The sequence below is a fragment of the Podarcis bocagei genome, assembly GCF_964188305.1.
Source record: "Podarcis bocagei genome assembly, chromosome: 4".
NCBI lineage: Eukaryota > Metazoa > Chordata > Lepidosauria > Squamata > Lacertidae > Podarcis > Podarcis bocagei.
The window spans coordinates 77,860,361-77,877,470 of record NC_138128.1 but is presented as its reverse complement, the minus strand read 5'-3'; the positions used below and the strand labels follow the sequence as shown (position 1 = coordinate 77,877,470).

At 43.2% G+C, this 17,110-nt stretch overlaps 2 protein-coding genes and 1 long non-coding RNA gene across 9 annotated transcripts in view; 1 reads left to right on the top strand and 2 right to left on the bottom strand.

Moving 5' to 3' along the window:
* The window catches only part of FAM13C (family with sequence similarity 13 member C), a gene marked incomplete at its 5' end in the record, with an annotated part of 79,860 nt that extends 72,639 nt beyond the window's left edge, over positions 1 to 7,221 (bottom strand). For 3 of the 6 annotated variants that reach the window (XM_081190907.1, XM_081190908.1, XM_081190901.1), the window contains one exon: positions 6,614 to 6,860. In XM_081190907.1, the coding sequence (XP_081047033.1) occupies positions 6,614 to 6,744 (131 nt within the window). Of the gene's footprint in view, positions 1 to 6,613; positions 6,870 to 6,957 lie in introns of those variants that run through there. The other 3 variants (XM_081190904.1, XM_081190911.1, XM_081190909.1) reach the window with 3 other exon arrangements.
* A 1,204-nt stretch (positions 7,222 to 8,425) lies between these two features.
* The window catches only part of LOC308585307 (protein FAM13A-like), a 48,781-nt gene continuing 40,096 nt past the window's right edge, over positions 8,426 to 17,110 (bottom strand). The window contains exon 8 of one of the 2 annotated variants that reach the window (XR_014007219.1): positions 8,426 to 9,049. The gene's annotated coding sequence lies outside the window, so the exon portion shown is untranslated. Of the gene's footprint in view, positions 9,050 to 11,184; positions 11,733 to 17,110 lie in introns of those variants that run through there. The other variant, XR_014007220.1, reaches the window with a different exon arrangement.
* Positions 9,059 to 17,110, top strand: part of LOC308585322 — a 39,211-nt gene continuing 31,159 nt past the window's right edge. The window contains exons 1-2 of the long non-coding RNA XR_014007272.1: positions 9,059 to 11,171; positions 11,934 to 12,090. This is a non-coding gene — a long non-coding RNA (uncharacterized lncRNA). The remainder of the gene's footprint in view (positions 11,172 to 11,933; positions 12,091 to 17,110) is intronic.

Sequence of the window (17,110 nt, the reverse complement as noted above, 5' to 3'; positions counted from 1 at the left end):
CCTTCTCGATTCTCTGACTTGCTGTTTCTCCGACTCTCTGCCACAGCTGCGCAGAGCTGAAGGAAGAATAAACGGGAAAGCAGAGGCTTTCACAGATCTTCCTCAAGTAAAAGCTTAGGCAAAAATCCCAAGTACGAACACCCAGCCCTGGACCAAACTGAAAATGGGCCAAAGAGGTATGGACTTATGGGAAAGTGTGGCTGGGCCCTCAGTAACATAATCAGATCCCAATGTGGTTTAATATGAAGTTGGACATCTTTTGGAGAAGGATAGAAGAGATCCTTAATTTACAGAGAGTTCAGCACACATCCCACTCAGACCATTAGGTAAAGGTAAAGGGACCCCTGACCATTAGGTCCAGTCGTGACCGACTCTGGGGTTGTGGCACTCATCTCGCTTTATTGGCCAAGGGAGCCGGTGGACAGCTTCCGGGTCATGTGGCCAGCATGACTGCTTCTGGCGAACCAGAGCAGCGCACAGAAATGCCGTTTACCTTCCCGCCGGAGCGGTGCCTATTTATCTACTTGCACTTGATGTGCTTTTGAACTGCTAGGTTGGCAGGAGCAGGGACCGAACAATGGGAGCTCACCCCGTCGCAGGGATTTGAACTGCCGACCTTCTGATTGGCAAGCCCTAGGTTCTGTGGTTTAACCCACAGCGCCACCTGCGTCCCTACTCAGACCATTAAGAGGCCCCAATTTGTTTTATCATTACAGATTATGCACAGTTCTATTAAATCCAAATTGTGCAAAAGTGCATTTATTTTTAAATAAATGAACAAGCAAACTGCAGTCTGATCCTGCAAGGTAACGGGGAATATTTAAGGAGGAGGCCGAAAACAAAACATAACCCCAGGTTATTCTCTGCCAAGCTCCACTCAGAAGCAGAATATCAATAAAGATGGTGAGCAAAAAAAGGGGATGTCCTTCATTGAGCATGCAGAAAAATCATATCCAAATGACCCAAATGCAAGATAATGCCCCTGTCTGGACAAAGCCATGATCTGCCCATAACATTTGGCCAACCCTTCCCAGTCAGGGATAAAGTTTTTCCTAATTTTTCATTTGCTTTGTTTTATCTAATGTAAATATTCAATAAAACAGCCTACTTTTGATCCCTATACATGGTTGTAATGCTATCAAGAAAGAAAATACTCTTAATGAAAGGCAGAATTAACAATTATTCTTAGGAGAACAGGCTGTATCCATGTGTGCCAGAAAAATAAGACAGCCACCAGAAAGTAGTAGAACTGGGTGACTCAAATAAATGACTCACAAGTTGTGACTTGAGTCAGCACCGTTCCTTCAAGACTTGCGCTTTGAACCAAATGCCGGTTAGGCATTAATAGCTGTTCAAATCTCTTTGCACTCCAAATCTGTATAGGATAAGCAAGCAGAATACATTTTACACTGTTCTTGAAGAGGAAGTGTAAGACCTATATTGGACCAAGATTAGCAGCTCCCAGTTCCATCACTGTTAACTCACTGTCCAAGTTTGACATAGTACTTGGATGGTTTTAACAGTTCCACTTTAGGACAAAATGGCTTGGAGGTGCAGAACACACCAAGTGAGTCAGACTGTTAAATGTGCTTCCATCATGTTGAAGGTGCCATTCATTGCTGAGTCACCCTGGCAATGCAACTATAAGTTACAGCCAGAATTTCCAACAGCCCTCCACTCATTTAGAGAGGGCAGGTGGGATCATCCATGTAATTCCCAGTCCTCCATATTTCAAACCCTATACAGAATGGGATTGTGCCCCACAGCTATCTCTCTCTCTCTCAACTCAACGGTTCTGCATGCAGGTTGAATATTGCTACAAATCAAATGGGACTCTATACTAGGCAAGCATGGGCAAACCATATATCCCTTTGTTTCAAAATAAGATATAGCTGGGAAATGTGCTTGTTCCATGCAGCTAACCTCACAATAGTTATTGCCATCATTCACTCTAATAGCAAATTATGCTGATTGAGTGCCAATAGGATTGAAGCCATAATAGGGTCACTAAGAAACAAGAAGGGAGGTATCAGTATATTTTTTTAAAAGCTTTGGGAATATTTTTCAGGGTGGGAAGACAGCAAAATTGATGTAGATTTTTTTTATTACAAAAAAGCCACACAAGGAAGCCTAAATACATTTGGGGGGGTAGTGTGGAGAGGCTGGGGGGAAGGTAAAAAAGAAGAGCAATTTGTTTTATTGATTTAGACAATTTTTATATATTAGGAGGAAAACTATAAGCAGTTTTCAAAAACATGAATAAGGATCAAAAGACAATAACAAAATTCTGAATTGTAGAACACGGTATTTAACTATGATTGCAAATAAATGCTCTTGAAATGCACTGCTGTTTGACAATTTAACCTTGACTGCATCTAAGAACAGGCCTCTGGAGCTTGATGAATCATCCCTCCTCCAGGAATGTCCATACAGCATGTCACACTTTCAAAGGCCCACTTAGCAGTAGTACCCTTTTCAATTCTTTCCTAATTTTAACCAAATTTAAAATGCCTTCTTTTGTCACCATTTTGCCACCACCTCTCTGCCTCTTGAATGCACAATGTGCTTCATGGGCCATCCCTTCCCCACTTCTGAAATGGCCCCTGTAGCTCCCCCCCCCCCGCCCCCAATTCCCACAGAGCTACAATTCCCAGCACCCTAAGCGAACAACAGCTCCCCAGGGTTTCAGCCAGGAGCCTCTCCAGGCATATCTGGAGACACCAAGGGAATTGCAAACTAGGAGAGCACTGACCCACTTGCCCTGATTGTGAGCTTCCTGCAGGCGTTTGGTTGGCCACAGTCAAAACAGGATGCTAGACTAGATGGACCTGGGGCCTGATACAGCAGAAGCGTGGAGACAACAGAGGAAGGGAGGGATACAGGAAGTGGTCTTATACCAACCCAGACCATTGGTCCATCTCCCTCGGCCTTGTCTACACTGGCAGTGGCTCCCTAGGTGGGAGTCTCTCCCAGCCATACCTAAAGACACCAAGGATTGTACCTGGGACAATTTATTCAAGCGGTTGCTCTACCTACTGGAGTACAGTCCTTCCCTAACATAAGAAGGAAGGCGGTGATCACCCAGTCCAAACAGGAAGCTTTCAATAGCCCTTCCAGGTTTGGAGGGCCCAATGACCAGCCTAGGTGGGTAGGACCAATAAGGAGCCCAGTAAGATGCTCCAAACTGCTTTTTTTTTTTTTTTTGTCCACCACATGGTCAGCTGCGTAGAGAGCCAAAGATTCCCAACTCCAGTGACTCCTGGCAGAGTGCCGATATTGGCTGCAAATCCCTGCCAAGTATGCACTGAGCGGACAAACCCCATGGTTCACTTCCACAGAATGTGTGAAACATCACTGTGTTCCCAAAGATTCTTCTGCAAGATAAATACCTTGTCAAAGCCAGAGGTGCCAGCTTGCCCATAAAACCAATTGGGACTAATCCGCCTTGTTGCAAATCAGCCCATGGCCCCGTTATAAGGTGAACTGCAAGCACAAGTTCAAGCCATTCCAGTGAGCAGCATCCTATTTTTATTGAACCCAAGATGCAACAGAAAATATGGCCGTTGCTGTTAAATGTGTGGAGAGGTGGGAGGGATAACTTCCATCCTCTGGCACATTTATTATTTTCTAGAGCAAGGTGTACTTGCCAAATTATGTAAAGGCTGTGTGCGAAGCAGCGATCAATCACCCAAGCAATACCCCCAAGACCAATAAACAGACCCAATGATCATCAATTATTCACAACATGAAAGCATGGTGCGCTACCAAGCAAGACTAGCTCATATTTCTTTAGTCAAAATACATTTAGGAACCAAAAGATTTTTAATCAGAGAGAGAGAGAGAGAGAGAGGGAGGGTCCCACAGTTCTCTTACTACAGTGACTGCCAGTAGCACCTGGGAAGGTTGAGTAGCTGCCCAGGTCTCGTGTGTTAGAAGATTTGCCTTGCTGGATCAGATCACTGGCATATCTAGTCCAGGATTTTGTTCCCAGTAGTGGCCAGGAGCCAGATGCCTCATGGAAGTTCCTTAGCCAAGCATGTTTGGAGCTCTTAAGTGGTACATCCTTCAAACTATGTGTCAAAAAAGAGGAGGACATTTTTTTTGGCCCATCCACTTGTGAGGAACCTCCTGCTCACCACAGTGGTGGGCTGGGTGCAGACCCGGGGGGCGAGCTCAAAAATTATGCATATGTACTCTGGCTCAGAGTGGCCTTCCCACGTGCTCAGACAGAGTCGGGTACATTTTATGTATTTGCATATTTAATGCTACATCTGTTTGGGCCCTCTGCCAGTAATCTATAAGGATTCCTAGATGGAAGGAAGGCCAGGATGGCAACTCACAGAGTTTCAACATGTGGTTCTGTTAGCTCATAGATGCTGCTCAGAGCTAGAATGATGGCACACAGGCGTGTAGGCCGATACAAATTCTTCTATTAAATTTCAGTGATCTGCAAAGTATCGTTTTCTCCCACCATATGTGATTGATGTCTCAAAGGTACTGGCATAGCTTCCCTGCCTCTTCAGATCTTTTGAAGGAAAGTCATTTATAAAAAAGAAAAAAGTTGGAAACACAAAATTGCCTTTGAGCCCAAGTCTCAGAGGGAGACAAGGGGAGAGTGTTATGAGTTTGTGGGTGCCAGACCTCTCTGGCCCTGAATCCAGCAAGTGTTATAGCCAATCAAGTCTTCAAATTTCAGGAAATAGCCGGATTAGCCTCCTGGTGAAGTGCAAGGAGACCAAAGGCAGGTGCTTTGTAGGTCACAGCAAATGGGTGGAGCCCAACAGTGGTTTGATCCCATGTGCATTTACCTCAAAATAAGCTCCATTTATTTCAATGGGGCTTAACCCCAAGTAGGATAGGATTGCATCCCTAAGCGAAGGTAATTCTGTTGTATTTCTGCATTCAGGATGGGACTGACTACTCTAAGACATTTCAATCCTCTTAATTCCGGATCATGACCTTATTTGAAACAGTGAGACACAACAAATAGCCCCACAAGTCAGTTGTGCAACCCCATGAAGAGACACAGCCAGACACAGTGGCCTCATGAGCAAATGTCACAGTGCAGAAATGGTTGCATATCCAACCCAATTCTAAACTGAATTGGCGCACCGGTCTTTTAACTTGCTTGCTGTGTGATAGCAATATTATTTTAACCAATAAAAAAATAAAAAATGCCTCTACCAGGTTACATTAAATAGTATAGTCTCCAGGGATCACACATAGCTCCAGTTCAAAGTAATAGAAGTTAGAATCTAATTATCCAAAAGGCACAGGGATATATACACTTATGGTCTAAGGTTTTTTGGGTTGTCCATTTTGTGGTTACCAGGTTCCCTGCTTAAGAAAGGCAGACACAGAGGCTGGCACTCAGACAAAACGTAACTGTCTTTATCGATACGGTGATATTGCTGTACAGAAGACGCATGAGTGCCTCATCAACCTGTGATGAGCAAATCATCTTCAAATTAAAAGCACATTTGAAAAGTAGAGAGAAACCTCCAATAAGCAGTAAGCAAGATGTCAAACTTCAGGACAAACTAAGTCAAGAGGTCACACATTCTATAAAATTCAAATCCACTTTTCTACGCAAAGCAGAGATTACACTGAAGCAGGGGGAAGGCTATCACCACATGATGTAATTAAAGTTGCAGCTCAACCTCTATCTGTACTGTATCAGGAGGTAGACGCTCACAAGGGTCTTGTCCACACTAGTGCAAAATGCGGTTTTGCACCTGCATTTCTCTGCATTACTGTTGGGGCCGTGTCGTGCCAGATCTTTTCACCTTTTTAATAGCATTCCCCCTCCCCTTCAATCCTGGCTGTTTTGGGCTTTCCAAGCAGTGGACTGTATTGCAGATATATATATTTCCATATTGCGCATACTGAAAATCACAATGCTTATGTTCCAATATTCAATATCCACTAAAATAAAACGCTCACGTGCCTGTTCTTTCCAAAGCACCATGTACATAGATTATACTATATGAATAAATGATAATATGCCTGCGTAATACAGTTTCTACGGTGCCAAGAAGTTCTGAACTCTTCCTTTCTCACATGGAGTGAGAATTTCAAAGCAGAACCGTGACTCTCTAGAGAGACACTTGTTAACAACGTTTCCAGCGCTGTGGAGATACACCATTGTGAATTATTTAAATGCCTTTAAAAAGAGCAACAGAACCCTTAATGTCACATTTTATGAGGGAAAACATTATTCAGTTCTTGGGTTAACAAAAGAAAGAGAAGCAAGGGGGAAAGCACCTAACTTTCCACTCCACCCTCAACTGTGTCAGTTCTTTAGCTGAACACACTCTGCTTCATCACAACTCTCACAGGCAAAAAAGGAGAAACATCAGATGGAATGACCTGGTCAGGGTGATGATGTCATGGCCTCTTTGCCCTGACCAATGGGAGGCCAGGCTGTGAACAAAGGAAGATGGAACTTGAGAGGGATTTTCAGTGAAAATGGCAGTTAAGAGCCTATGGTAGAAAGATGAAGTAAAACAAAAAGAACTGAGGGAAAAGGACTCAAGAAGTGGGTGAATTTAAGCTAGAGAAGAAACACCAGATTCGACGGAGGAGGGGAGGATTCATTTCAGCATCCAATTACCTCAAGAAGGACCTCAGCACAATAAATTTCAATGAAATACACAGCATGCCAGCTTGGGTCTGAAAGCAAAAATAAACACATGGAACTGCTACTGCATCATTTAAGCACAAAACTGCCCCAGTCATGGGCATAGCCAGGATTTTTGCTAGGGGGGCAGGCTTTTTGTTTGGGGGGCAGAACCTCAGTTTGCTATGTATTTTTATTGAATTTTATTGATTTAAGGAGGCAACCACCCCTCCTTGGCTACACCCATGGCCCCAGTCATGTAGAATAAGCTGGAGAGGGCCTGATTTTAATACCTATAACATTTCATAGATGAATTAACAATGCTGTGTAAGCATTACCTTTTCCTCTGGCTCCAGTAGGCTTCCTTCTGCTCCCGATGTCTGAACCTGTGTCCACACAATGTTTCTTAGCCACCATCCATATCCCGTAGTTCTTGAGGAATACTGCAGTTTGATGCCTTTCCCCTCTAACCAGCTGCCATCCAATTTGAAAACAATAAGCCACAATCACTTCACAGTTACGCTGAGGTGTGTTCCTGTGAGGCAGCTGTTTTGCATGTGCAATCACAGCTTAACGAATAGAGGCAAGTGCAGGTGCAGGTGCCAGGGAAACAAACAGGTAATGTGCATAGGACATCCCACCTCACTCTCTGGTTTGTGCAGCAACATGCAAATGTGACTTGAAATGCCATGTAGGGAAATGGCCTGACTCTTAAGCTGCTAATGATCACACAGCCTTAGATTAGTTTTATAGCTAAATTGTCTCTTCCAATGTTTTTCTTCTCTCCACACCCCCCCCCCCCACATTTGCTATCACTAGAGCCAAAGATGGATTTAAAGGGTAGGGGTAAAGGATCTTTTAAGAGCTCTCTTTAAGGGTTTTTTTAAAGGTTCAAAATGAGTAACAGATATACTTGTGCACACATGGATATTTAGGCCAGACATCAGGTGCAATAGTAAGCTGATTCAGATTGAACACCAAATCATGGTTTGATGTGATACACATGAGGGGACACTGAGAGCTGGACTTTTGTGTTCTCCCCTCCTCATACATGGCAATTCTGTGTCTCCAAACCATGGTCTGGCATTCATCTGAATTAGAAAGTCATTTATATGTAACTATAAAGGCCACCTTTTGGTGCATAACCCAAATATCATCTTCTCCCATATATATCTGACCTGGATCTCTTCGATGTCCTGCTTGCTCCAGGTGCCTCTACTGAATGAAGTGACCACAAAGTGAAGTAACCACCAGAGCCTTTTCAGCAGTAGCACCCTGGTTGCAGAGTAGCCTTCCAAGAAAGGCTCACCCAACATGATCTTTGTGATCTTTTTTCATCCCACGTAAATATAGTTCTGTTCATCCAGGCCTTTTAAATAGCTTAAGTGGTCTGGAACCTTAACACACACACACACAGAGAGAGAGAGAGAGAGAGTGAGAGTTTTTTTAATTGTGGCAGTGGTGCAGCAAATTCTGTTTTGTTCTATTTATCTAGCTCTTTCCCTTTTAATGGTTTATGTTTTGTATTATAGTTGTTGTTTTTCTTTATTCACTGTAAGCCCCTCAGAGAATTTTAGGTTACAGGATAGCATACGAATATCAGAAAGGAAGGAATGTTATAAAGACCCAGCAAATACAACAAACCGTTGTTGTTTTTTTTAAAAAGCCTGCTATTGACAGCAGTTTTAACAATTCATGAGTTATATATATAATGAGATATCTTCTCTATCAATAAAGGTTTCATCTGTAAATTGTACCCAAGAAAAACTCAGTGAAAACATTTTATTTTTTAAAAATAAAGGTTTTCTCTATTCCTTACAATTTCCACAAATTTATCTTTAGCATCAAATGTATAGATTTGTTGTTACTGTGAAGAAGCATCCTATATTTCTCCCACAAATACACATGCACACACAAATTGCTCTGCAACAAACAGATTTGCAAATTGAAGAAATTCGCAGCTCCAACTTGTGGATGGCATCTTTGGCAGTGCCGATTTTGAGTTGCCTTTTGAACTACAGTAATTGGTGAGGAAAGGCAGCAGCTTTCTCAGAGCCTTCTCCTTAACATTTGCTAATCCTTTTCATGATGGCTACCCCCTTCCAAAAAAAAAAAAAAAAAGACATCAGAAGTGCACTGTGCATAAATTTGCTTCACAGGGCTGCTGTCGAGGCAGAGAAGTTATCAAGTGTGTTTGTTTTTCTGGGCTTAAAATGAAGAGATATGAAGACAGCCATATCAGCTCTCATCACCAGGGTCATGAACATGCTTCTCAGCGTGGTTATCCAGAGCAGACAAATGAGATGCTGAGAGTTTAATAACAGCAAACGGCACTGCTGAAAAAGAGCAATTGATCCAGGATACAATTTCTTCAACCTCCTTTCATACGCTTTTCAAAGCGTTCCACCTGGTGGCTGGTCATGTCAGTGCCTTGCAAGGAAAAGTTTCAAGAAGAGATGTTAATGAAACTGATCTGTTAAACATGTTACTGGGGCAGGGCGGGGGGAGAGACATTGCACATACTTTTGTAAACCAAGAAAATATTCAATAAAAATAGGTTTGTTAAAAAAAGAGATGTTAAGTGAAATTGATAATGGGTTTTGGCAGCCAAGAGAAATGGATAAGTGGCATGTCCTAAGAAGCCATTCTGAAGACACGCCATTGCTTGAGATAGCACAGTGTTGTCAACATTCGAACCCACATCCAGCATATTATGTGCAGTACCTTATCAGCTCTAACCATCTCTGTGGTGCGGAAATGACTAACTGATTGCAATAGGTAACCTGTCCTTCTTGTAAGGTTTAAGTTACAAATATTGTGTTCTTTTTACACACACACACACACACACACAGAGAGAGAGAGAGAGAGAGAGAGAGAGAGAGAGAGAGAGAGAGACGGAGTGAAGATCTCAGACACATGCACCCAACTCTGTAAACCGATTACCTATTGAGGAAATAATTCCACACCCAGAGAGCCACTGATATTCATTTGCTGCCTCACTAATCATCATGTGATGCTTACCTTTAAGACCTAACTCAGGGAGAGAAACATTTATGGAAATCAGTATAACAGAAGTAATACTTCAGGTTGTAAGTGTGAGAAGAGCAGAGGGAATATGTCTGCCAACAACATCCCCATTGACATTTCTGTCACCTTTCAAACTGAGAAAGATGAATTTCTGCTGCAGGGAAGCTTTTGTACCTATGGATGCTCCCCATGCATTTTAGAACCATGGCAAATTGGGGCTCCCCACTGCAGATGTTCACCTACAAGTTGGAAGGGTTAGCAACAAGGGGGCTGAGATAGTGAACTCACTCCCACTGCCCCCCACATGTTTAAATAACACCTAGATGTAATGCCTGAAAAGGACTCAGACTCACAACAAAATAAGAGCCAGCCATATACCAAAGTAGGTCACTGGTCTGTCTAGACCAGGGTTGAGGGACCTGTTGTTTCTGAACTACAATTCCCATCAGCCCCAGCAAGCATCCCCAATGGCCAGGGATGATGGGAGTTGCAGTTCAGCAACATGTGGTGGGACATGGTTCCTCACCCCTGGTATCGCCCAGTGCTCTCTACTGTGTCTTTAAATGGTGTCCATGCTCTCAGCCAGCAAAGGTATTTCCCAGTTCTGCTATTTCATTTTAAATTGGGGTACCATGGACTGAACCTGAGACGCTCTTCAGGCAAACCACCTGCTATATCACCAAGCCATAGTCATGCCCCTGGAAAATATATCAAAGATGTTCAAAAAGAAAAAAATTCATCACCACAATCTTAAGAGAAATATTCCTCTTATTAAAATAGGAGGTTCTTTAGCTTGTTGTCTGCCCCTTAAGGAATGCAGACTATGAATGGAAGGAATTGTCAGTTTCAATTCTCTTAACTTTTTCAATTTCCCATCTTAAATTTCCACAATACTTCCCACTTCTCCACATTGCTGCAGCAATTTGTGGGTGTTGTTGTTTTTTTAAGAGTATCATGGGGGAGAAAGTGTATCATGAAAATTATTCAGCATTACACTGTGAATTTCTCCAAATAAACACATTTTATATACATTTTTAAGTAGTGGACACATTCCTTGCAAACAATTTCTCTTAATAAAATGCATTTTTGCATGTTATTTTAAGTAGCATATTCATTTTTATGCAAATTACCCCCTAAGACATGTATTTTTGTAAACATGGCTTGGTTAGAGAAATGCACCACAAAATTCAGGTTAAGTGTGAATTTTGAAGTGTGGTTACATGATTTGATAAACTCACTTTTAAATCAACTGAATCAAATTCCCCCCCCCCGTCCCTAATGCAGACTATACTGACTAGTTGCCCCATAACAAATTTTGTTTCCAATTGTGAGATCATTTCTATGTGTCAGTATGCTATGCTGTAGGCCTGCTGCAGCCACTTTCTGGGATAAGAGAAGCCCTACCATGGCACAAGGTGAGGTGGTAGTTTCGGGTCACAGATTTTGTAGCCGGGGCTCAGGGGGTAGCAGTAAGATGCTGCAGACTAGAGCTGCGTGTGCCACATGGCCAACCCTATACCATAAGGTAGCCTACTGACCTTGTGGGGGTGGAGGGTGCTGTCCTATTTCCAGTAGTCGGAGAAGATTCAACTGCCAATCCGGTCAGCTTCTCTGCTTTCAATGGGGTGCCACCATCCTTGCTTCAGGCAGGAGAATGTCTTCAGCTGTACCACGAAGCTTCAACCTTTCCATGTTTACTCAGTTTTTTCACCCAGATTTATTACCAAAGATTGGGAATTTAGGATTGTAGGCTTAGTTATGGTAGTTACTGAAAGAGCATGGATGGGGAACATATGCCTTCCCCCCGAAGTTGCTGGACTAAAATTCCCATCATCCCTGAACCATTGTCTATGCTGATTGGGGCTGATGGGAGTTGTAGTTCAACAGCATCTGAAGGGCTACAGTTTCCCTCCCCTTCCCCGCTATCGAGGTATGAGCTTTATTGGTACAGCAATCGAGAGGTAAAACGTAATAGGTGTACAACTCCTCTGGGCATTTATTAGCAGTTAAAACATTTGTGATAGCCCTTCTCATTCCATTTCTTCTTCTTCTTCTTCTGATGGATTTTGACTTGCTTCAAATTAAACTAAGACAGAAATAGATTAGAATCAGTAGTGAAGTGTGAGAAGGTCCTGCCAAAAGGAGGGGTGGGATTAAAGAATGTGCAGACATTAATACAGTCTGGAGACATACATCCACAAATGAGACTCGGCACATCTAATAAAGATGCCTTCCTCTTGATTTATTGAGAATGCAATTCTTTATTCTTTTTTTTTTACACCTGCAGGCTGCGATGAAACTGCAAAGCCATTAAAGAATCCATTAAATGGGAAGGGTGTAACTATAGCGAAGCCTGAGGTAAAGTTAACTGCAATGATGTTTGGGAATATGAGAAAACCACCCCAAGATCCTGAGGGGAACAAAGCAGAGAGGGCGCACTCTAGGTAGCCACTAGAGAGGAACAACTTAACTTAATGACAGCAGAGCACGAGAGGCTACCATGCAACATATCCAGCCTTGTATAACCAACATGCTTAACTCTAATTAATGTATGAAGGGGTTAAGACCATAGAGTAAACTGTCCTGCCAGGCTTAACTTGGTCACACCCTCTCATCTTGGGAGAAAGGGTTACCTAACTCTTTGTTCTCTCTTCCACCATGTGAACCCTACCAGCAAAGAGGCCTAAGCTAGATGCTCCAGGCTTTGACTGTGTGGCTTAAGCAAACCATCTTTGTGTTTCTGTATAAATTATATAGAAATTCTTACCATCATAGGAGCCAACTCATAAGTGCCGCAGGGGCTTCAGCATCCACAAAATTGATGGGCATTCCCATTCAAATGTGTGTGCACTGCATAATGTGATTGGTTATGTGGGACAGGGATTACCTGGGCCCCCACAATATTTATCCAGGTTAGCACCCCTGCTTACCATTTTGGAATCTAAGTTATACTGCCTGCCTTTTATTGCTGCTGTATGGAAAAGCGCATGGTTCTGACCTTTGAAGAATTTGTAAGTAAAGCATTTTTAACTTAGCAAATATGTGGTCTCTCTCTATGCTACAGGAAGTGGGGACGCAACTTAGAAGGGGATATGTTTAAAGATCTAACAGCCTATATTTCCACCCTTTACTTTGCTGCATGCTTTGTGATTTTAAATCTCTGATGGAGCTCTCTCACCAAAGAGTAGTTGTCCCAAACCTGGATCTAGGCATCCAGGGAATTCTCCTTTTGTCTGTATCTACTATTTTTCCTTTTCCCAAACTAACACTTTTCAGATAGGTCTGCCATATTCCAGTGCTTTTGCCCTTAATTACGGCTAAAACCACTACATACCTGGAAGGGTCAATTTATGTTTCCTCCTGATAGGATTGGGTAGCAAAGCACACCATGGCTAAAAAAAGCTAACTATTAAACCTCTAAACCTGAAGGGTTAGAAAGTTTAATTCAAGCACAGCAAATGAGAAAAATGTAATGATTCTCATTTGTCGAACATACTTTCCATATTTCAGTTTTTTAACCTTGACAGCAGGAAAATGGAAGTTCACAGAACTTCGGAGGGTTTAATTAGCATCCAGACCATCATTGCAAATGGGCCCTTTTAAATCACCTTCACACCTGCATTGGGATCTATGAGTCAATTAGTGCCTATGCAGGTCTTATCATGCATCAAAAGGGAAAGGGGAGTAAAATTTAGTCAAGTAATTAAACCTAAAGGTTTCAAAGGTGCCTGTGGATATTGGGTGCTCAGTTCTACTTGCCATTCAAATAGAAAAGGGCAGCCAACTTCCATGAACTCCACTGAAAATATATGTGGTTTTCTTTTTCCCCCTCTTGTCTCTTTCCCCATTTTATTCCACTTCATTTTAAGTGACTTTACAGAATAGTGTAGCAGTTTGGGGGAAGGGGTATGGTAAGACAGCAGCAGCCTTACAATCTGTGGACCCATATACACAATTGTTGAGCTGTACACTTGTCTGAGTAACTATGTATACAGTATAAAGAACAAGTATGCGCTATTTCACACAAACCCTTGTGTATTAGGAGAGACAGCTTGTAGCTGTGTTCAAGCCTACTGTTGTTGTACATTCTTCCTTTGACTTGGGGCTCTCTGAAGATCTACCCATGACAAAGTGATAGATAAGAAATTAGCCACCTTATCAGCAGGCATTCAATTGCAAGATAAGAAATGCGGCTGGCTAAAGTGTCCCAGACCCCAAAAAGGTCTGAGCATGAGAGGAGCTATTGCTGTACACCACTACTCCTCATAATACAAAGGTCTTTCGCATTTCCGTTACAGGCTGTGACCAATTTGAGCACATTCAATTGATCCACAACTGCCGACACATGGGTCGTTTTGGACCCGGAAGAGAGTGAAACGGGAGCATAATGGGGTGTATCAAGGCGGGGCGGGCTAACGCACACTTCGTCAATGTGGGGTGGGGTAGGAACACAACCCTTGTGCTTCTTCCCAGAGAGGAGTTCTTACCCAGTCCTTTTACTGTGACATGGCAGCTGAGCCAAGGGTTGACTTAAAGTGTTGTCCAAGCCCGGGATAGCAAAAAACTTTGACTACAGGAGACCTTAACCACAATCCCAGTTTGAATTACACAGCTTGGTGTAGCTGCTGCGTCATGCTGTGTTAAAAGGACCAAGAGGAGCAAAGCAGCTGTGAGCTGCTGCTCTCAGGGAACCAGCACATTTGTGCATCCTCAGTAAACCATACTTTGGCTTTCTGTGGTGTGTCCAGTTGGAAATATCCCCACCTCTTTTCATTAACCTGGAAACAGGTTGCTCAAGCTTACTGCCCGCCCACCCCCAGCCACCATGATTGCTGTCATGTTTTCTGGAATGGGAAACACAAGCTCTGTAGCTGTTTGGTTTCCTAACACATCACTCGTGACACTCAGGTTGTTAGCATTCGATATCTCTTATAATTTGGCTATATATTTATTGGTGATTTTCTGTTTAATAGATGTGAGCATTTGAGTTCTTTCAAGTATGTATGTGCCCAGATGATTCATGCTCACAGATTAGGCTCTGCAGTGCATAAATATTAAATGACTGGCTGGCTTACGTATTTGCTTTTCCTAGGCCCTGTCTGACCTAGTTACTTTAGCACATTGGTAACTTTCTTTCCTAAGCCCCAGAGGCTGTCAGAGCTTAAAATGTGCCGGGGCTCACCAAGACTCTGCTCCAGCATGTGCTTTCCAATGCTAAGGCTCAATCCTGGAGCATATGGCGTAAGACTAGATGAAAATCTCTCTGAGCAAGTGTTAGGTACCCTTCCCTCTCCAATGTCTGTAGGGGGCAGGGGACCATGCCTACCACTCCAAAGTCACACAGGCCATTGGCCTCACCCCTCATGCCCTGTGCTCCGAGTCCTATTTGAAAGGATAGCCTAAGCGCATACAGTTGTACAGGTGAGGACACCCCTTTCAAGTATTGTGCCAATTGCATGGATATTTGGAGAGGGAGGTGTTGTTGGTGACGATAGTCCCAGGGAGCACAATACTGGGGACAGGGCTAGCAAAGGTGGTCTGGTCCCCCCACCCCCTGACCACTTTCCACATTTTGAATTTATGTGTGAAGGGGTTTCCAAACCTATTTTAACCTTGGCATTTCTTTTTTCTAGAAATTGAGCATTGCTGGTTCTCATCAATAGCCCAGATCTGCAATCAGAATTCCATCAGGTGTAGCTCATTCCAACTGCTGCATCTGCTTGTTGTGAAATGGCTCACCAGTTGATTTTCTGGTTGTTGCGCAGCTGTTAAAGGCACAAGGGCTGTGCCAGGGAAAGAAATGTTAGCAGTGCTTCCTACTAGGAAGTAAGATCCACTGCAATCAATTGGGGCTGAAGGATACCCTTCGAATTGTGTTGCTTCCTCTTCAGTTCTGAATTCCTAGCCAGAGCTTTGCAGCTCCAGTGATACACACACAAAGTTCCCCCATGGCTGTTGGTGTCCCTGTTTACTTCAACAGAAGCATCAGTTCCACGCAGACGAAGCATAATACACACACAGCTGCCAACTTCATCAAAATGAACAGGGAAGATCTTACAGCAGGGGACATCTTGGTATGCATTGGCATTTTGTTCCTGCGTCCATACCAATATGCTAGATTAGGGTATTAGTGTTCTGAATTAAGGTCCATACATTATGGTTCATAAGGCCATAACTCTACTAATAGAAGAAAACTTATCTAGAATTTTAAAATTGCTGCTGCGCAAATTACACCTTGCTTCCAAAAGGATTTGGCTGCATTTCAGAGAACAATATGTGCAAGGGAGTCTAATCGTTGGCTGTAGAAGGCAGAGAATTTATGCACAAGTCCTGCCCTTGCCAACAATAGGAAATCCCCAGCTGCGCTCGCAATAGTTGCGAGTTGAATCCCTAGCCAGTGTGTGAAAAACTGATTCACAGACTGAAAATGCATGTGGAACAGAAGGCGATGGAAAAATGGACTGAACCACACATCAAACGGCAGAAAACTCTCCATGTAGAAATTACCCTGCACCCAGAAAACAAGCACATAAGGGCAGTGGCAGAGAGTGCTTTAACGACGCCCGGGGCACGGAGGGCGAAAGGAGCCCACTGAGCTCCATCCAGCCCAGTCCTCACCACTGGAGCGGCGCCAGCCCTGTGCCGCTTTATGAGGCTGGGGTCTGATCTCATTGGGAGAGGGGGTGCCCCTGCTTACTGCTGGCCCCATCTGGTTAATGCCCCCCCATCAATGTTTAATGGAGGTGAGCACTTCAGAGAGCGGTTTGGCAAATCGCTCTCCGAAGCACCTCCCACCCTCTGCTAAACCTCACTGGCATGATGTTTAATACAGTGATACCTTGGGTTAAGAACTTAATTCATTCTGGAGGTCCGTTCTTAACCTGAAACAGTTCTTAACCTGAAGCACCACTTTAGCTAATGGGGCCTCCCGCTGCCACCATGCAATTTCTGTTCTCATCCTGAAGCAAAGTTCTTAACCCAAGGTACTATTTCTGGGTTAGCGAAGTTTGTAACCTGAAGCGTCTGTAACCTGAAGTGTCTGTAACCCAAGGTACCACTGTAAAGGAGGTTTGCTCTGGGAACCATCACACACCATTATTATGCAAGGCGTCATCCCTGTCTGGATCACATTTCCATACTCCTTCCTAACATCTTGACACTGGTCTAATATGGCAATTCATTCCACAGCACATTCCATGTCTTCACAGTTAGGAAAACCCTGCTGCTCTTGCAAAATGAATGAGTGAAACAGAGGCATGTGAGGTTAGTCACGAAGAAAGAACGAGTGAGCCAGAAATGCACTTAGAGAACAGGTAGATGCAAAACGACAGATGGTGATGGGAGAAAGTTATGCCTCCAACTTAAACATCAACCAGATTTTTCTCACCAAGAAAATTATTCCATCTTTATGAAGGAAAGTTTCCTGGAATGGTGATTATGATGATTTCAAATATGTGACCTTTG